The following is a 20,144-nucleotide window of genomic DNA, read 5'->3' on the forward strand; positions in this document are numbered from 1 at the left end:
ATAATTCACCAATGACCTATTCAGAGGAAATATCTTTTTGAAATTCAATCTTAGCCAGTGGTTGTTGCTGATTATCCATAGTTGACCTGAGATAGCAGACCTTCTTTTGAATCACTGCATTCAGATCTTTGGATAGGTGATGCAAATAAGGAGTTTGCCAGGACACTCGAGAAGCCATTCAAGACCAACCACTTTGTTTTAGGAGTGAAGTTATGTATAAGCCAGGCCAGGGAGAAATATCCACTATTACACTGAATGAACAAATTTGTTTACCAGTTGGATTTCTGATGACAATTTAACAATGTCATTATCAATTTTATTGAGGGCAACATTTTATTTTTCTTTGCAGACACTGAATTCAAATTTTCAACCTGCCATGGTGACATTTGAATTGGTGAATCAAAACCTCAGATTATTGGTCCAATAAATGCAATAGTTTCATGGAACCAATTCAATCTTTTCTTTTACCCTGTGAATATCTAGTTCTTGGTGTCAACATAAGTGGTCTCCAGCTCCTTTTCTCAAGTTCAGTCACTATCTCATTTGCCTTTACACACATTTTCAAATATTTCCCCACAATGGGAAGGGTAATGAGGTAGGAATGAAATCAATATACCTACTCTGGCAATACCTAATGACTCATCCCAACTATCCAACTACCTCAGTCAGTCAGGTATAAAAAGCAAACTAAGGAGAAAAACTCTCAAACACAAAGAGAAAAATGAGAAAAGAAAACATGTAACTTAAGTTTTTAAAAACCTTCAGCAAAAGTTACAGTCACATTTATAAATGTTAATTTTCCAGTTTCACGCTGGTATCACTGGCTAGTATGCCTAATCACCCAGAGGGTACTTAGAGTCAACCACGTTGCTGTGGGTCTGGAGTCATATGTTGGCCCGAAGAGGTAAGGACAGCAGTTTCCTTCCCTAAAGGATATTAGTGAACCAGATGAGTTCTTCCCACCACTCAACAATGGCCATCATGAGATTCCAGGTTATTGAATTCAAATTCCACCATCTGCCACGGTAGGATTCAAACTCGAGTCCCCAGAACATTGCCTGGCTCTTTGGATTAATATTACCACTAGGCCATCACCTCCCTGAATGGAAAAGTCCTAACTTTCTGTGATAAGTTTGATCATCAATGTGCATGCAGGAACTTCACACCATTTAAATGCAGAGCCAAACAGGGAGATACCGTTTCCACAAGCTGTCTGGAGGAAGAGCACATCTCAGACAGCAACTTCTGGATATTCATGTTTAACTGTGAAGCCATCTCCTAAAGTTGTCCAAGTTATGTAAAATAAAACTGGGCATTTTTGATCTTATGATTATTTTTGCAATAAATTTGGGCTGGGCACCACACTTTAATTTCCTCAACCCATCAAGCTAGACTCTATTCTTGCCGTTTATGGAGGAGCTAAATAAGAAGAAGAATGAGGAAGATCCTACAAGTTAATAGTATGTCTTTTGGCTACTTCAAATATCATGGTTCATTTAATCAAATTTGTATTGTCGGCAGCCTACAGTTTTACAGTATAGGTCAATGATGGAGTAGCCATTTCATTAGCCTTCAGACACATTCATCCTAAAATATTGCTGTTTGAATCCAAAGTTACTGCATTGAATGTTTTAGGACTTTGCAATACAGAATCTGATATGGTTTCACTTAACAGATTCTGAACTATAAATTTTCTTTTGAAGAGAAACAAATTGCAGTTAATGGTAATTCTGTAACATAGAAATGAATGGGAGAATTTCTGGTGCTGCAGTGAGCTTGCTGTTATCTTAAGCTTGCTCATAAATATAATATCTGATAACTTTCAAATTTATCTGTCTTCTTTACCAAAAGTATACTGTAAGGTTCTAACTCTCATTGTCAGGAATATGCTGAGCGTATAAGGCCAATGGTGCGAGATGGTGTTTATTTTATGCATGAGGCTCTTCGTGGTCCAGCAAAAAAAATTCTTGTGGAAGGTGCCAATGCAGCATTACTCGACATCGATTTTGGTACGTTTTTGAAACTGTGCATTTTGCCAACTAAATAAGTGAATGCATATCACATTCAAACCGGAACTGAGAAACGTATTAATGCACTCCAAAAAAAATGTTACTAGCAGCAGGGATTTCGCTGCTCTATTTTGAAGTATGTTCATATTTAGCAAACATTTACTTCCAGGTTTATCAAGAACAGCTAAACAGAGTAGGCCTTTATTCATTAGAGTTTAGCAGGATGAAATGTTATCTTATTGAAACATACAACATTCTGAGGGGGCTTGACAGAGTCGATGTTGCAAAGATGTTTCCACGAATGGGGGAATTCTTGAAATAACGGACCGAGTTACAGAATAAGAGAACATTCATTTAAAACTGAGATGCAACGGAATTTCTTTTCTTGGAATAGTGAATGTCTGAAATTCTGTACTTCAGAGAAGTATGGTGCCCAGATCACTGAAAGTATTTAGAAAGGACTTAGATTGATGTTTGAAATATGGAATTGTGAGCTACAAGCAGCTTGCACAAAAGAGGAATTAAAGCCTGGAGCAGATCAATTATTATCTTAGGGAATGGCAGGGCAAGTTTGAGGGGCTGTATGGCTTGCTTCTGCTCCTATGTCTTTTCTTCTTTCCATCATTTACAGTGTAAATGTGATACTGATGCGTTATGATCAATATTTGGCACAAAATATCTTTTTTCAGCACATGTGATCACACTTGTTGATTGTTCACTTGGCCATTTCAGTGAAATAAGAAATACCTATGTCTACTGCAGCTTTGCCATATCACCCAGATTGGTATCAGAGAACATCCACCTCAGTCTTTGAGGTTCATTGAAAGTTAATAAGACCAGACCAGTTTCCTTTCAGGAGCAGGAAAAATTCAGGCTTAATCAAATGGAAAGTGATAACACAATTGATCAACTAGATATTCATGTTAAGTGTATATATTTAAAAAAGATTAACGGTTGTTGATGTTCAACAGGTCATAGCATCCATTAGGCTGTTTACAATACAGATGAGGTACATATTAAGATGATCAGAATTACCATGTAGCTAAAACCAGTAGATCTGAAAACAGAACTGTGTAGTGAGGACTTAAGAAAAAAATCCATATTTATGTGTTGTCTTTATTTCCCAAAACAATTCAAAATTTTTATTACAGTTTGAGGTTTCCCAACTGGAGAGCATCCTGAACAAGAAGAAAACAATTTGCTGCTGAAACAGCTTCTAAGTTTCTAACTATTCAAAGACAGTTGTCCATTAAGCTGTGTCCATGTCTTGTAAGCTTGAAGATAGAAATCTTCATTAATCAATATAATTAGCATCTCCTTAGCGCAGTATTTAGCACATCTTAGCAAACCCTGTCTCTATGGAAAACATAGGTCAAACAAAACACTATCAGCCAATAGGATTTATTACTTTGAAAATTCATGTATAATTCCATCATCAAATCATCAATTGAACCCAAGCTCGTGGTGAATAAATCTATTTCTCCAAACTATCCTGTAGGAATCAAGCAGTGTTAAATATGACTGTTGACAATATTCTGTCTCTCCAAGAATTTGAATGTGGCTTTTTTGAGGGTAGCATCTGATCTTGTGTCAACTACTTTCTCTGGGAGGTTTCCCACAAATCCGTTCTCCTCTGGGAGAATGGAGTTGTCCTCTGATCTTGAAGCTTGTGAATTTTGAGCTTGTGTCCTTCAGTCCCACCCCAGATCCCATCTGCTCTGTGTTTCTTTTCCAGTGATGATACTTCTAGGATGTGCTTATGTGTGCCTAACCTTGACACTCAGCAGAGGACTTCTTGCTCATGTGCAGATAAAGTGTTAGTCTCAGAGCCTGTGATTGTTTAAAGTGAGAGATGTTTTAGGAGCTGTTCTGTTTTTCAGTTGCTCAATTACGTATCTTTTTTGCAAGCTGCTGTTCAGCCACTGTCTCCTATACAATAACATCAGCTAGTTGGATCCAGTTATTCAAGTAGTGAATACAAGATAGCCGAGAGTGGCAAGTGGATACTTTAATTCCAGCTACCAATTAGTAATTTTACTGGTGGAGTTGCACCATTGATTTTTAAAAAATTGGTAAAGTAAATATTCAAGAAAATTCATCAAAATTCAAGAAATATTCAAGAATATTCAAGATATTCATCACCAAATGTAGGCCTCAAAACTACGATTCTCTGATTCAAGATGCCATTGTCCACCAGTTGAGTTGCCATACCATTGTAAGAGCTTTCTACACAGACACTTTCTAACTTGATCACTGCTTTAAATATGGTTAATTATATATGAACATTTTGTTTGGTGGTTAAAGTTGAAGTTAAACTGGCCTTTTTGCATGTAAAACTAGCGTGCGGTGCACAATATGTTTCTTCATTTTTGGTAGGACAGTCTGTGCATTCATCAGCAGCCATATGGCAAGCCAAGTGCACATGTACACATATTCCTGATGCCCTTCCAATCAGTAGCAGGAGCTATGGTATAGTTTTAATTGCTTGAACCTTGAGCTTGACCAAGAATGCTAATAATTAAAAGTCAAACATACAATTCTGCATTATTGTTTTGAACAAGATACTTTTCAAGTATGAATAAGTAATTTATGCCTATTTATTATTTCATAGCCGTTGGATCAACATCTTGGAAAATGTTAGTTGTTTCTTAAGCCTAACTAAGAGAATTCTCCAGAAACTGTAATCTATTTTTTTATATATTCAAAGGAACTTATCCATTTGTGACATCCTCGAACTGCACTGCTGGAGGTGTATGCACAGGCCTGGGCATTCCTCCATCGAACATTGGAGCAGTTTATGGTGTTGCCAAAGCCTATACCACTAGAGTGGGTATTGGGGCATTCCCAACAGAACTCAAAAATGTAAGTTTGGAGTTTTTTATGATAATAGATTCAGAGTCATCTAGACTCAAAACGTTAGCTTTATCTCTCCCCATGGAAGCTGCCTAACCTGCTGTGTTTTCCAGCATTTTTTGTTTTCAGTACAGATTCCAGCATCTGCAATAATTTGCTCCTCTAAAACTAGGTTTGCTGGAAAGATCTTGTGGCACAGTGGGAGTGTCCCTACCTCTGGGCCGGAAGATCTGGGTTCAAGCCCCACCTGCCCCAGATGTGTCATTACATGTCTGGACAGGTTGTTTAAATAATAATATACTCGCCGTTTGCAAGAGCATGAAAATCTTACTGCAGATGTACAGGGCCTTGGTAATGGAGCACCTGGAGTATTTTGGGTAGTTTGTTCACCAGACTAATTCCTCAGACGGTAGGTTTGTTGTATAAGAAGAAGTACAAGTGCTGTTGGAGGCTGCTGTTGAGTTATTGTGCTAGAACCCACTGAGTGAAGGCTATCCCCTTTGTCCTGGCAGAGACCTGCTGACAACAATAACAACTTCCTTCCTTTGTGTCTGCACTAAATGACATGATAATACAACAGTAATATGAGCCAAGTATATCTGACTGCGGGGCAAAACGCAGCAAGGCAGGAATGCCTTAGTAGGCTCCAAGTGAGTGAGCACTAAGCCAGCGGGAGGAGAGCCTACAGATGCAGCCTGGTCCCATCCATGAGCTGGGTGTGGGTCCCTGAGCACAGAATTATGTGGGGTTTGTTGGTGCGGCTTTGTAGTGCAGAAGTGTAGTGTCATTGGATCAGAGGTGTGCCATGAGGTTTGTATTGAGGCTGGCATGTGTCAGATGCCAGCACCTGTGGATGTGAGGTGGGCGTGGCCAGTGTAAACTGAAAACTCTGTCCAATATGGAGCTCTTTGAGGTGGCTGTGGCCGGTGTGAGCTCAGAACTCTGTCCAATATGGAGTTCTTTGAGAGCAAGCAGCAAGTTGTAGCCTCCAGGTGCTGGACAAGGACACCAGAGCGAGTTTTCCTGACATTGAACTTGTTTGATGATTTTGGTAAAATAGGAGGATGAATATTAACGATGCAAGTTGGGTGTTAACAAACTGTTTAAGAACCAATAATTGCTGTCATTGCAACTCTCCGCTGCCGAGTGGGAGTCTTGCCATGAGAAACATAAACAATGGCGCAAATTGTTCCCGACATTCAGAAAGGCCTTGTCGCAGTTTTTGATTCAATTTTGCCACACATCTCGCCCCTGCATACATTGCTCAGACCCTATAACAGTCAATGGGGCTTACTTCAAAACCATAATAAAATCATAGAATCCCTACAGTGCAGATAGAGGCCATTTGGCCCATTGAGTCTGCACTGACCCTCTGAAGAGCTCCCCTATCCCCATCACCCACATTTCACATGGCTAATTCCCCTAGCCTGCATATATCCTGGATACTATGGGACAATTTAGCATGGCTAATCCAGCTAACTGGCACATCTTTGGACTGTGGGAGAAAACCAGACCCCCTGGCAGGAACCCATGCAGACACGGGAAGAACATACAAACTCCACACAGACAGTCACCCAAGGGTAGAATCGAACTCGGGTCCCTGGCACTGTGAGGCAGCAATGCTAACCACTGAGCCACTGTGCTGCCCCCTAATCTCCTAATAAATTTCCATAATTACCATAATTATCTGAATTTGTATTGATGTTATCTTAAAGGCAGACGTTATGGTGGTAATATTCGGATGGTAGAGCATTTGTTTTAAGTTACTATTTGTATGTATATGGTTTTAAACTAATTACAGAGTACTCCTGCACACTCCTGCAAACCAAGATTAAGCTTGCTTAGTGCGTCAATTGCTGAATTTTAACTGAAATATTTCAGGAAATCGGTGAGCTACTACAATCTCGAGGCAATGAAGTGGGTGTAACTACAGGCAGGAAGAGACGCTGTGGCTGGTTAGATCTAGTCATACTGAAATATGCTAATATGATCAATGGATTTACTGCGTGAGTACCAAATTCCATTGCATGTGCTAACAGTAAAAAATACTTCAATTTATGTAGTGCCTTTTACATTATCAGAACATGACAAATCATTTCATAGTTAAAGATGAATCTTTGATGTGATACTACTTCTCTTCTGCCATGCCTACATAACTATTCAGCGTTTGCTGTGTTTCAGCTGTGAAGTTTCATTCTCATATGAGTCACTGTTCCTGGAGAATGAGGAGAAAACTGAATAGCATTCAATAGAATAAAAATCAGGGCAGATGTAACATGGATTCAGATTTTCATCTTGCCGCACATCTACATTAATCACACAATCACCCCAGTGTCTGATTTGGCTCAATACAACCTCAATGTACTTTACATTTATTGGGCATTTGTAATGCCTGACAGAAAATAAAATGATGTGAATCATAAGATCTACTGAAGCTAAGTTACTGTCACACAAACAGCATTGTTATGATAACCATTGTGCCAATTTTCTCAAACTCCTAATGATGTAGCTTTGATTGTTTTTTTACGAAATCCCCTTCTAGTAATGTATTTTAAAAAAATGCTTCTCCCCATTAAGTGATCCTCAATTGGTCTAGTCAATTGAAATGCAAAAAACACACACACTTTATTGAACAAAGCCATCTCCCAATATACATACCTGGATTCAAATGTGCCAACAGAAAGATGCAACAGAAGCCCGCAAAACTTGGAAAATGTGATGTATTTATTCCAAAGCACCTCAATGTGCTCTGAATAGAATATCTGAACCAAAACTTAGGACACCGTGGTAAATAAGTGCATTTCTACCCTGGTATCAAAATACTAAAAGTTGTCAACCAATAGGCGAGATTAATAAAATTGGCTCCCTCATTCAATTTTAACAGTAATATTATTGTTGTACCCATAGGTTGGCCCTAATGAAGCTGGATATCCTGGAGGTCCTTGATGAGATTAAAATCGGTTTAGCTTACAAATTGAATGGAAAGCGAATTCCATATTTTCCAGGTATTGTATGCAAACAAATGTTGTAGCCTCATCATTTTGTTAGTTTTCAATTTAGCTTGTTTCAATGCAAGAGGAAGGGAACAGCTTCACACACTGAAATCTCAACCCAACATGTTAAAGTAGAGTTTCAGAGAAGAAGTACCACAAGCCCCTTCAAAATTATGGTTCATCTTGTAATATAAAACCAAAACTGTTAGGATTGTCACAAACAAATTTCCAAGGCAGTCAGCATTTGGACCATATGGTTGAAGTCACTCAAATTTTCTTCATAAAGCTCAACTACCTATATATTTTAAAATCCTTTAAATATTTCCTACGTATATCGTTTAAGCCATATGACAGTGCTTTTATGTGGAAGAATGTACTCTGTTCCTAGAATATCCTCATGATTTCATGGGTGAGATTTTCAACATCTCCAAAATGGACATGAAATGAATAAAGTGTCCGTGGCAACCAACTGATTATGTTGCCGGTAGACACAAGCTAGTTTTTGAGCTGATAACTTCTTTTTTATATAGCCTTGGGACAGTTTTATAGCCCGTTTTATAGCCCATCTCAGTTGCCCTTGAGAAAGTGGTGATGAGCTGCACCCACAATGCTGTCAGAGTTGGAGTCCCAGGATTTTGATTTGTATATGAGTGAACTGTGGGCATGACTCATACCAGCAAATGGCAGTTCACATCTGAAGAGATGAGAGGTCATACAACAGGAGGATCTGTTCAAGTGGCTGGAATAGTGAAAGGGAATGATTCACCAAGAGCATTCCTCACTGATCAGCTTGTGTGCATCAAAGGGTGGAACCTGTTTCTGAATGCCAATGATTTGGTCAGTGAAAGCTCTGGTAAGAGGTGCAACTCTGCTCAGGTTACTGTCTGGTGACTTGAGCTTCGTTTTTATGCTTGAAGAAACCAGCCTGACACCCTGTGACTTGGATGGAATTGTGGGGAATTTTGGATTGACTCAGACTGAACATACTTGGCAAATACTCAGATGCAATGCTTGACATTACATAACAGCTACACATTCACCCAGTAGAAGGAACTTTGTGCATGTTTTCTTTGCATCCTTTTCATGAGGCATTCCAGACTTGTGGATGCAGCCAAAAATCCCATGTTGTGGGTGTTGTTTATTATCCTAACAGAATTCAGAATGTAAAAATATTGAAGAAATATCTACGTCATTGTACATGAATCACAAAGTTAATTTACAGGTATAGCAAGAGATTAGCAAGGTAGATGGAATGTTGGCATTTATTGCAGGGAGAACGGAATATAAATGTAGGGAGTTTTACTGCAGCTGCACAGAGCAGTTGGGTCAGTGGTTAGCATTGCTGCCTCACAGTGCCAGGGGCCCGGGTTCGATTCCAGCCTCGGGCAACTGTCTGTGTGGAGTTTGCACATTCTCCTCGTGTCTATGTGGGTTTCCTCCAGGTGCTCTGGTTTCCTCCCACGGTCCAAATATGTGCAGGCTAGGTGGATTGGCCATGCTAAAGTGCCCATAGTGTTCAGAGATGTGTAGGTTAGGTGGGTTATAGGGGGATGATTCTGGGTGGGATGCTCTGAGGGTCAGCATGGACATGTTAGGCCGAAGGGCCTGTTTCAACACTGTAGGGATACTAAGAAGTATCTGTTTGGGTCTCCTTACTTGAAAAAGCAATTTAAATGCTTCAGAAGCAGTTCAGAAAAAGTATACTTGACTCATTCCTGAGATGAAGAGTTTACCTCACAAAGAAATTTTAAACAGATTAGGTCTATATTCTTTGAAGCTTAGAAGAATGAGATATGATCTTAGTGAAGCATACCAGATCGAGGGGTCTGCACAGGTTGAGGGGACTCTTTTGGGAAAGGTTTAAACCAGAGACTAAGTTTAAGAACAAGCCTCTCTTTTAAGATCAAGATGAGGAGCTGATTTTTTTTTCTTCTCTGAAGGCCATTAGAATTTGTAATTCATTTCCCCAGAAGGCTTGAAGACTAAAATGGTCGACTTCTACTGCTAAGTTATATGTTCCAATGTAACTCTGTATTACTCCTTTCCTATCACCAAGAAATACTGTTTCTTCATTTACTTCCAAGGCAAGAAACTTAATATTTTCTACCTTCAAATAGCTAGCTACCAAGCGAGGAACTAGCAGTTTGTCCAGTTATATGAATGAGTGCAAGGCCAAATCTACGTCATTGATTTTTTTTTTTGTTTATTTATTCTTTAATGAGATTTCCAGCATTTGATACCCATCTTGAAATGTCCTTGATCTGAATGGCTTGCAGGATGATTTCTGCGGGCAGTTAGGAGTCACCCACATTGCTGTGAGTCTGGAGTCACATATAGACGAGACCAGGGGAGAGATGGCAGATTTCCTTCCTTGAAGGATATTATTGAACTTGATCTGTTTTTTACAACAATTGGTAATGGTTTCATGCTCACCAGTATAGAGAAAAGCTTTCAATTCCAGATTTATTAATTAAATGTCATCTGCTTTTGTGACAGATGTGTGTACCCCTGTTAGTAGATCATTGCCTGGGCCTCTGGAAGTATTAGTCCTCATTCATTGCCACGTTAATACCATCTTGTCCCAGCTCCCAAAAGTACACTCATTGCCAGCCCACTTCCTGTATAGACTCTTTACCATTCCCCCAGTTTCACCAGCTCACTTGTCTCTGTTCTGACAATGCAACTGTCCATACTGTTGCTTCTGACATGTCTAACTTTCTCAACTAAAGACTTCCATCCACCCACTGACTGAGCTTTTGACCGTTTCTGTCCCATTTCCCACACAGCCCTTACCCTTTCCCTTCCAGGATTGTGACAGGTTTTCCTTTGTCTTCACCTTCCATCCCGTTAGCCTCGTGACTTGACAAATCACATTCCACTGTAACTACCATACCTTAAAGTTTTGAAACCACCAAGCAATCTTCTCTCATTCCCTTTCAGAATTTTGAATGGATTATCCCATTAGCGACACCCTGGTCCACACTTTAAATAGCAACCGTAACTCCCATTAACCAATTTTATATGGTACCTCCATGCAAATACAGGAAATGCAACACCTGCTGTTTTACCTATACCCTTCCATCATGTGATCTTGAGGTTTCCGCATCTATCATATTAATTATTTGTCCCTTTCCACTCTGACTTCTTAGTTCTGAGTCTCATACATGAATGAAGTACAGCAGAACCTAAAGGAACATCAGGGATTGAACACTATATAATAGTCTTGATTGAATACCGGTCTGTCAATTTCAGATAGTAACTGCATCTTCCATCTTTCCAGACAGCAGCTGCTGGTATTGACATCATTTAGAGCTCCTCTAGATCGATCTGTTTTCTCTTGTCCCATTACCCACCCTTTTTGCCTTGTAACATCCATTTTGCCATTTAATCACTCCTGCCTTTTACTCTATCCCATTTGTTCTTTCCTCCTCTGCCCCTTCCTTTGCATCTGTTTGTTTAAAACCTGATGCATCTCTAACCTTTGTCATGAAAGATAAATGTCTTGAAGTGTTAATTTTGTTTTTTTTCTCCACAGACAGTACCTGATCTACTGAGTATTTCTGGCATTTTCTGATTTCATTTCAGATTCCAGATTGTATTTTTTTTAAATCTAAAACCACCTGACTACAACAATGCATCACCATCTGCTATGTCCTTTTATTCCTCTTTTACAGTTTGAAGAAATAATTTGTTACATTGTGTCTGCTACTTTCCTCATGTATTTTGGCTTCCTGCTTAATAGCTTTTACAGAGTCATTTTAGTTATAATGTAAAATTTGTTGTGCCTCATGCTCGGATAGAATAATAGTTTAGAGTATTATTGTTACTTCATGGTTATGCTTTATCCATTCCTCTAGCAAACCAGGATATCCTGAATCAAGTAGAGGTTGAGTATGAAACACTTCCAGGCTGGAAGAGGAGCATCAGCAATGCTCGGACATGGGATGATCTGCCACCTAAGGCTCAAAACTACATCAGATTCATTGAAAATCACGTGGCAGTCCCAAGTGAGTTTCCAAGAATAGTAAGAAAGGATATTCTGTAAGGAAGGAAGTTATTTGATAAGATTTTGTAAAAATGGAATGTATATTTTTAAGCAATACATTCATCATTGTGTTCTACTCAGGATTTTTGCCTAATATTTACAAGTTGTTTTAATAGTAAGGAAATAACATTGATTTTTTTGTTGTGCAAACATTGGACAATGACTGACTAAAATTTGCATTTGTTTTCTTTCAGTTAAATGGATTGGTGTTGGAAAATCAAGGGAGTCCATGATCCAACTTTTCTAATCACGGAGCAGGACAGGGTTGAGTAATTTCAACACCCTACCCTGTTTTTTCTACATAAATTCAAGACTAATGTTTGTGTTATGTTGAAAATATTCCTGATATTTTAAGAAGCAATTAATTTACAATTTCAGTTCTATACATAAACAGCACTTAAGGTCATCGTTAACTGGAAGTTTAGAATACCTGAAACACCACCATATTCTTACAATTCATGTTCAGCTTACTAAAACAATATACCTGTGAGTCATTTCCATCAAATATTGAATCAGATAATATAACAAACTGAAATTGTGAATGGATACTATTTTAGGCAAACATTTAGAGTTAAGAGCACTGAAATCACTCAAGTTATGTTTAATGTTGGAGTTTGTAGTTAAAGATTAAATTTATGTCTAATTGTTGTTTGAATTAACCTGGTAACAAAAACTACTGTAGATCATGTTTGTATTTTTTTGCCATAATTTATTCAGAAGACCCTCAAGTTCACTCAATCAAAGCATTTAAATCATATCCTACAGCTCCTCTTTTCTAAAAAAAAATTATTACGGTGGGCATTTGTTTTATTTCATTACAAAAGGGAGGAGCTTCTATTTTAATAGCTTCAGCATTGTTTTGTAATAGGTAATTTCATTATTTAAATACAAATATAAAATCTAATGAAAAAAATCAGAATGCATAGGGTTAAGTGTGAACTTTGTGTATTTATTAGACATTAACAATAGACAGAAATCATTTTTCCAAATGCCTTTTCATGCCTGTTGAACTTTGTGAAGCATGTCACCAGTGCTTTTACTTCCAAGTGCCCTGTAGAATGTATTCAGCAGAGTCAGTAATGCATGCCTAGGTATTATATAACAAGTCAAATGAATCACGTTTCACTTGCCTATTAATTATAACTTACATCAGGGTTTACGTTGTATGATGAATCATATTCTGTCTTCCAGCGATAGGTGTCAGGTTGCCCATATACATCTTTTGGGACTTGTTTAAATGTCTCTCCTGCTGCTTGCAGATTGTTGTAAGTGCCAGCTTCACACTTCAGTTCTTCAACCACTCTTGCATATTCACTGCTGTAATGTTTATTAAATAGTCCTTTGTTAATGCACTAATTTAAACGATTGTGATCTTTCATTTTCAAGCTTTATTACACAATTAAGCCAATTAACCTGACATCAGTGATGCTTAATCTATATTACCGATAAGATAAACAGGGCACTTAGGAAATCTTTGTATAATTTAGTAAAGTCAGTACATATATATACGAATATATTTGATAAATCTGTTAGCATTTTTGAAGTTGTAGCTCAGAGGGTATATAGAGTGCCATAAGTGAATGTAGTATATTTGACATTTTAGTAGAATTCGCTAATAGATGATATTAGGTAATATTATCATAAATAATAATTTATTATTAGATATGAGGTTATTACAGAAAATTAGTGTTTAAGGGCTTTAATTTAATGTATTATCATGCAAATAATGATTACTAATAGACAGAAAATAGAGTGGGAGTCTAAGAATGTTTGGGGAGGCTGCAAATAATGGAGTACGTCAGGCCCTTTATTTGGGCCTCACCAATTTACAGTTTAACATAAATGAATTGGATGAGGGGACTGAGTGTATTGTATGTAATTTTGCTGGCATTACACAGTCTAGTGGGAAAATAATCTATATGGAGGATGCAAAGTGCCTGTCAAAACATGGTGACTGGGTACAAATGTGCCAGGTACAAAATAATGTAGAGTAATATGAAATCACCTTCTATTATAGGAAAAGCAATAAACCAGAATATTTTTAAATAGTGAGAAGAACTTGGGTATCTTTTTGTACCAGGATCACAAAAAGTTAATACAGATACTACATGACACAATTAGGAAAGCAGACACCCAGCATACTGTGTGCTCTTTTAATCATCTTTCCTAATTTCCAGGATGAGGGAATTGTTGCTTTGAGGAGAGAGTTTCGATTTGGCCTATATTTCTTAGTGTTGAAAATAGAGAGGGATACATATATGAAAATGTTACATTCTTAAGGAGCTTGATAGGAGTAAATGCTGGGAGCAAGTTTCCTCTTCATTTAGTGAGTACACAATAAGGGGTTAAGGTCTCAATTTAAAAGAGTGGCCATTTAGGACTGAGATGAGAAGAAATTTCTTCTTAGAAGTTTAGGAATCTTTGGCATTCTGCACCCAAAGTGAATGTTAATTCATTGAGTATTTTCAAGACCGGGATCAATAATTTTTTTGGATACAAAGAAAATCAAGTGATGCACACACAGTGAGAAACTGGAGTTGAGGGACAAGATCAGGCATGATATGATCGAATGGCAGAGCAGGACTGCAGTCAGGATGGCCTACTCCTATTTCTTATGTTATGCTTTAATTACAGTTATGCTGAGTTATATTTATTTTCCTCTTCATTTTTAAAGCAATTTAGAGTTACTACAATTTAGAAAACAATTCAACCAACAACAGCTGTTGATCACAATGTATTGCATGTGGTAGAATTGTCAGTGTCTTGGAAATGACAACATCTGTCGGTTGCTTTTCTTCACCATCATAAAATGTTCTGTCGCTGGCTGAACACTGATCTCTTCCTTGCTGGTATTATTGATTTTTCTTTTTTTCCAGAAACTGCCTAGCACAGATGTAATGTACCAAATGCCATCCTTCTGTGTTAGAATATTTTTGGTTCTATGAGTCTGTCCTATCACAAGAGCAGGATAAAGTAGTGCTGTTACACACAATGACTCAAAGGGGACTCTGATGCAAATATGATGAAAAGTAGGGAAAAAGATTCTGCTTCCCTCCAGAATCAACTAGGCATTTGTACTGACTACATGTGTCACCATTAGGCCAGGCTTAGAAAAGTAGAGGGAGTTTTTGCAACATCTTAGTCAACATTTATCCCACAACTAATCTCATTGAAACAGTTTGTCTTATTGTTTTAATCTAAATATTGTGTGTGGAACGTTCCTGTTTACAAATTTACTACAGTATTTTTATACAGTAAACAGTGAGTACAATTTAAAAAAAAATTGATTTTGAAGTGTTTTGAGATGTATTGAGATTGTGAAAAATGCACAATATTAAGAATAAAACAAAGCTGTGTAAACTGTAAAATCCTGATGATGTTTTCTGTATCTAGAAAAAAATATTGGATACAGATGTGGTGGAAGTCTTGACAATTTTACGTCAGTTTTTCTGTCATATCTTTCCTGGTCAGACTCTTTGTTAGGGCCTGGCACCATACTGGTAACGTCATCCAGCCCTCACACGCTGCATGGATCTGAAGTTAACAGGACCTGGCTTGTGAACTGAGGAGAGATTGACAATTGACTTTGTAGGGTAGACAATATCATTTTGCTGCCTGTAATGTGCCAGAATGGGTGACGGTCTAAATCACTATTCAATTTTATGCCATCCATTTGATCCAGGTGTGAGCATCCTGCCAATCCTGGTCACTTGGAGCTGGGTGGTTAGGAGCAACACCGAATTACTGGGTGGATGTGCTCTGTAGGAGAACTGATAGAACTTTGGAAATTTCTCTTGGGTGTTGAGCAGACCAAAGTTTCATCTTTGGTAAGGAGACCCAGAACTAACCTGTTCACTGTTATTGAGTTTGGGTTCCATGAGGAAGGCTTGCATCCAGAACTCATTATATAATCAGTCCATACCTGAACAGAATAGCTGGATTCCAGATATGAGGAAAAGTGTCTGCCCTTGACATAAATGTAGCATTTGATCAAGTGTCCATCGAGGAGGACCTACAATTGAAGTCGAACAGGAATATGGGAAACGCTCTCCACTGGCTGGAGTGATATGCAGCGCAAAAAGTGATTGTTGTGATTATTGGCACCAAGGCAATGATTTCCTGAGCCCGACCATCTTAAAATACTTCAGTAACGGCCTTCTCTAAATCATAAGGTTACAACTGGGGATGTTCAATAATGATTGCACAGATTGATTGATTAACAATTTCTCTGATAACAATGCAATCTGTGCCTGAATGCAGCAAAACCTAGACAACATCTAGGCTTGGCTGATATGTGGTAGTTAGACTGATGCCACACGACTCCAACCAGAGCATTTAATTCCAGTGCTTGGTATTCAATGGCATTGCTGTCATCACCTTCCTCAGCTTGGCCATTGAACAGACCTGAATTGCACTAGCAGGATAAATAGTGTGGTTACAGTAACTTCATTTTCCATTTTCGCAAGAATTACCAAAAATAAACGTATTATCTGAATGGTGAGAGTTTGCAGCACTGAGGTGCAGATCCTGGTGACTTTGTGCATGAGTCATAAAAGGTTAACGTGCAGGAACAACAACTAATTAGGAAAGCTAAGCATGTTACTGTTTATTTTGAGGGAAATTGAATATTGTAGGCAGGTCATGCTTCAGTTACAAGGAGCACTAATAAGACTATATCCAGAGTACCATGCAGGATATTGGTCTCCTGATTGAAGGAAAGATGTAGTGCTTTGGAATCAGTTCAGAGAAGCTTTACCAGACTAACGTGATGGGTGGGTTGCCTTTTGAGGAAGAGCGAATGGACTAAGTTTATATTTGCTAGGGTTTAGAGAAATAAGGGTGACTTGATTGCAATATATAAAACAGAGAGGTTTAGCAGTGTGAATGTGTGAAAGATGTTTCCTCTTTGTGGGAGAGTCTAAAATGTAAGATTACTGTTTAAAAATAAAGGGTCACCATTCAAGATTTTCTTTTCTCACAAGAGTCATGAGTCTTTGGAAATTTTCTTGAAAATGTGGTGGGAGCAGCATCATTGAATGTATTCAAGGCAAAAGTAGATAGTAAGAAAGATCATAAGTAAAGAGGTGAAAAATAATCAGGGATTGGTGAGCATCTGGAGTAATCCACTCAACAATGATCTTATCGGATGGCAGAGGAGTTTAAAGGACCATGTTAACGACTCCTGCTCTCAATTCTTATGTTTGACTGTTCCCTCATCTATTTAACTGTGAGACCCTCCGGGCCTCCCTTTCAGCTACTTACTTGACAGCATATACAATACACAGTTCTATGAGTGCCTTGCCCAGGATCTGTTCCTACCAGTCAGTCAGCAGTAATTTATTTTTGTTGCATTCATCAGGTTATTTTTCTAAAAAGTGGCTGGACCCCACACTTCACAGGGTAAGTCATTCATCTCAATTCCTGCTAAATAGGAATCAGCCCGACTGTTTCTGATGCATTTTAGGATCTAAAAAAAGTGGAATTCACACACCTTACCTGCGAGTAATCCTGCCTTTACAAAGTTCCATGGTCCCAAGTGGTGGCACAATTGTAGTCTGAGAGAAAAAAAGTTTTCAACGAGTAAACATTTTTACATAATTGCTGGAATCATGTCTTAATCATTGATTTTGTTCTAATTCACTATTTCCCAAACCTTTTATTGTTATTTATTGTGCGTTCCAATATCCAGTTAATTATTAACTGAATTTCAGTTTCCCCTGATCCCTGTGGCTAATAACAGAAGAGACTGAGTATTGAAAGTTCTTTTTAAAAAAATTACTGAAACTTGAATTACAGGAATATTCCATAAAATAAGTTGGATACAGTAATAAATTTATAAACCCTGCACCCTGTTTTTCCAAAGAGTTTGCATTTTACCAGTAAATAACAGTGTCAGCTTATACTCACTGAGGCAGTATGGACATAACCTGTGTGCTAAGCCAGGTTGCAGTTTGCATTGTGTACCTAGGATACGTTATAATCAGCTATGGTATGTCAAATAAATTACCAGTGTACAAAACTAAGCACAATATAAATAAGAATTGCGTTGTTTCTTAACAACGGCTGGATGTTACTAACCAATTAAGCACAAGCAATTGGGAAGTAGGGAGGGTTGAAATGGAAAAGGTCGGTGGTGGGGAGGATGCTCCTCGTTGAGTCCTATTCAGACCAAGGAAGAGCCTGCTCAGCATACCCCACCTTAGTTTGGCAGGTGTGTTTATGACAGGAATGCTGCATCCAGTGTTGTTTAGTGGACGTCTGTTCTACGACCTTATTTTCCATATCAATGACTTTGGTTTAAATGTGAGGTAACTGTTCTAGAAGTTTGTTGAAGATACAGGAAAATGCAGGACTGATTGATAAAGTGGTGAAGAAGCGATGGAGGATATCATTCCTTTATTACACAAAGCGTAGAGTATGCTAGAACTTTATAAAGCACTGATTTTATACGTTAGAGTACAGTGTGCTGTTCTGATCACAGTGAAATCATACTGATAAGGCTACAGTGGAAATTTACAAAGATGTTGCCTGGAATGGGATATTTTCACTCTTAGGGAAAATTGAATAGGCTGGGGTTGTTTCCTTTGGAAGCAAAAATGCTAAGGGGGATTTAACTGAGCCGTGTATCATTATGAGGGGCCTAAATAGAGATCAAGGGAATTACTTATTTTTCTTAGCAGAGAGGCCAGTAACAGATGGGATGGATTGGAAGAAGGATATGAGGAAATTGGGGAAAAACCTTTTCATTCACAGATTGGTGAAGGGTGTGAATTAACTGCCTGAAACAACCTGGAGATGAGTGCACCATAACTTACAGGCCTGCAAACAGAACCTGGCAGTGAGTTTAGTTTGGACAACCCTTTTTCCCTACCAAACTAGTCATGATAATCATAATGGCTTCCTTCATAGAAGATTTCTATGATTTTATTGCCTGAATTTTACCACAGACATGGCTGGTAGGACTACCAGCAATTTTACCAAAGGTGGCTTCAAGATGTGCAGGCAGGTTTATGATGCTGCAGGGCCAGTCAGCAGTCTCTGAAGACTCACAGCCCTTGGAAAGAGGTAGTCCCTGCATGGTAGGTAGGGGACATTAGGAGCTGGGTCAGGTGTATTTAAAGATTTTGAGAAGCTCGGGTTGTGGATGAGGTAGTAGACACGTTCGCCGAGCCAGTGGGTTTGGTTGCAAACATTTCATCTCCCTTTTAGGTAACATCATCAGTGCGCCTTCAGTGAAGTGTTGGTGTTCTGCCCCACTTGTTATTTATACACCTCGGTTTGCTGGGGTGGTTGGTATTACTTCCAGTTCTGTTTTTCAGTGGTTTGTATATCGGATCCAGTTGAACTGGACCTATCTCGGATACTACACTTAAGAGGATAGTGTAGGGGCAGGATCTGAATATGGTCGACACTGAGCATGTGCCTAGCACCTACGGTAGGGACAAGGTTTTGCAAGGCACCAGGTTGCCAGAGGACGAGGTTACTCATACAGGACTGCACAGGACTTATTTGAGGACTTTGATAGGGCAGACTTTGGAAGATGACTCAGGGTGCACATCACAAAATGCTTCATGTACCACCAGAGAGCCTGCAGTCAATATCAAAGAACATAGAGATAGATTTCTCTGAATTTTCACAGGAATTCTCTGCAGAGCTTGGAGTCCATCCTTCCTAGCATAGAAGTGATGGCTCAGTTCTTCAGCATCCTTAGATGTGACTGTGATGCAGCATCTGTTAGTCACATCACAGCTCCCATTGCAGCACAAACATCAATGCTGGAAGCTGCTGTGAAAGCTTAGACTGAAGTTATGCAAACTCAGACTGCTGTTGACATCCCTGCAGTTTCAATAATCAAAGCAATTTGCAAGGTGGCACAGCAATCCATCAATTCCTCTGAAGTTGTTGAGGGCCACCAAAAAGGAGTAGCCTGATACCAACCAATAAATCCTATTCCCTTATGATGGTGAGGATGGATAGTGTCCAGAGACTGCCACAGTCTTGGATACAATCTTGTGATCCACTCAACGCAGGCAGCAGAATTGCCACCTCAGCACACCAAAGGTCTGCAATATCAATTTACTAAGACAGTGCTGTGCAAGTGTGCATCAGTTCACGCTAGATTCCATCAACTACCATCAACTCTATCTATACCTCTTATTATTTTATAAACTTCAATTGCATCACCTCTCCACCTCCTGCGCTCCAGTGAATAAAATCTCAGTCTATCCAGCCTTTCTTATAATT

The 20,144-nt window shown here is 38.7% G+C and overlaps 1 protein-coding gene across 2 annotated transcripts in view; it reads left to right on the forward strand.

Annotated features, from left to right (window-relative positions):
- The window catches only part of adss1 (adenylosuccinate synthase 1), a 32,638-nt gene extending 19,584 nt beyond the window's left edge, over nucleotides 1-13,054 (forward strand). For both annotated transcript variants that reach the window (XM_020515637.2, XM_048600415.1), the window contains exons 8-13: nucleotides 1,883-2,009; nucleotides 4,717-4,871; nucleotides 6,744-6,868; nucleotides 7,770-7,867; nucleotides 11,713-11,862; nucleotides 12,095-13,054. In XM_020515637.2, the coding sequence (XP_020371226.1) occupies nucleotides 1,883-2,009; nucleotides 4,717-4,871; nucleotides 6,744-6,868; nucleotides 7,770-7,867; nucleotides 11,713-11,862; nucleotides 12,095-12,147 (708 nt within the window). In that variant the 3' untranslated portion in view covers nucleotides 12,148-13,054. The remainder of the gene's footprint in view (nucleotides 1-1,882; nucleotides 2,010-4,716; nucleotides 4,872-6,743; nucleotides 6,869-7,769; nucleotides 7,868-11,712; nucleotides 11,863-12,094) is intronic.
- The last annotated feature ends 7,090 nt before the right edge of the window (nucleotides 13,055-20,144 follow it).

This window comes from Rhincodon typus, chromosome 8 (genome assembly GCF_021869965.1).
Source record: "Rhincodon typus isolate 14 chromosome 8, sRhiTyp1.1, whole genome shotgun sequence".
In the NCBI taxonomy this organism is placed as follows: Eukaryota; Metazoa; Chordata; class Chondrichthyes; order Orectolobiformes; family Rhincodontidae; genus Rhincodon; species Rhincodon typus.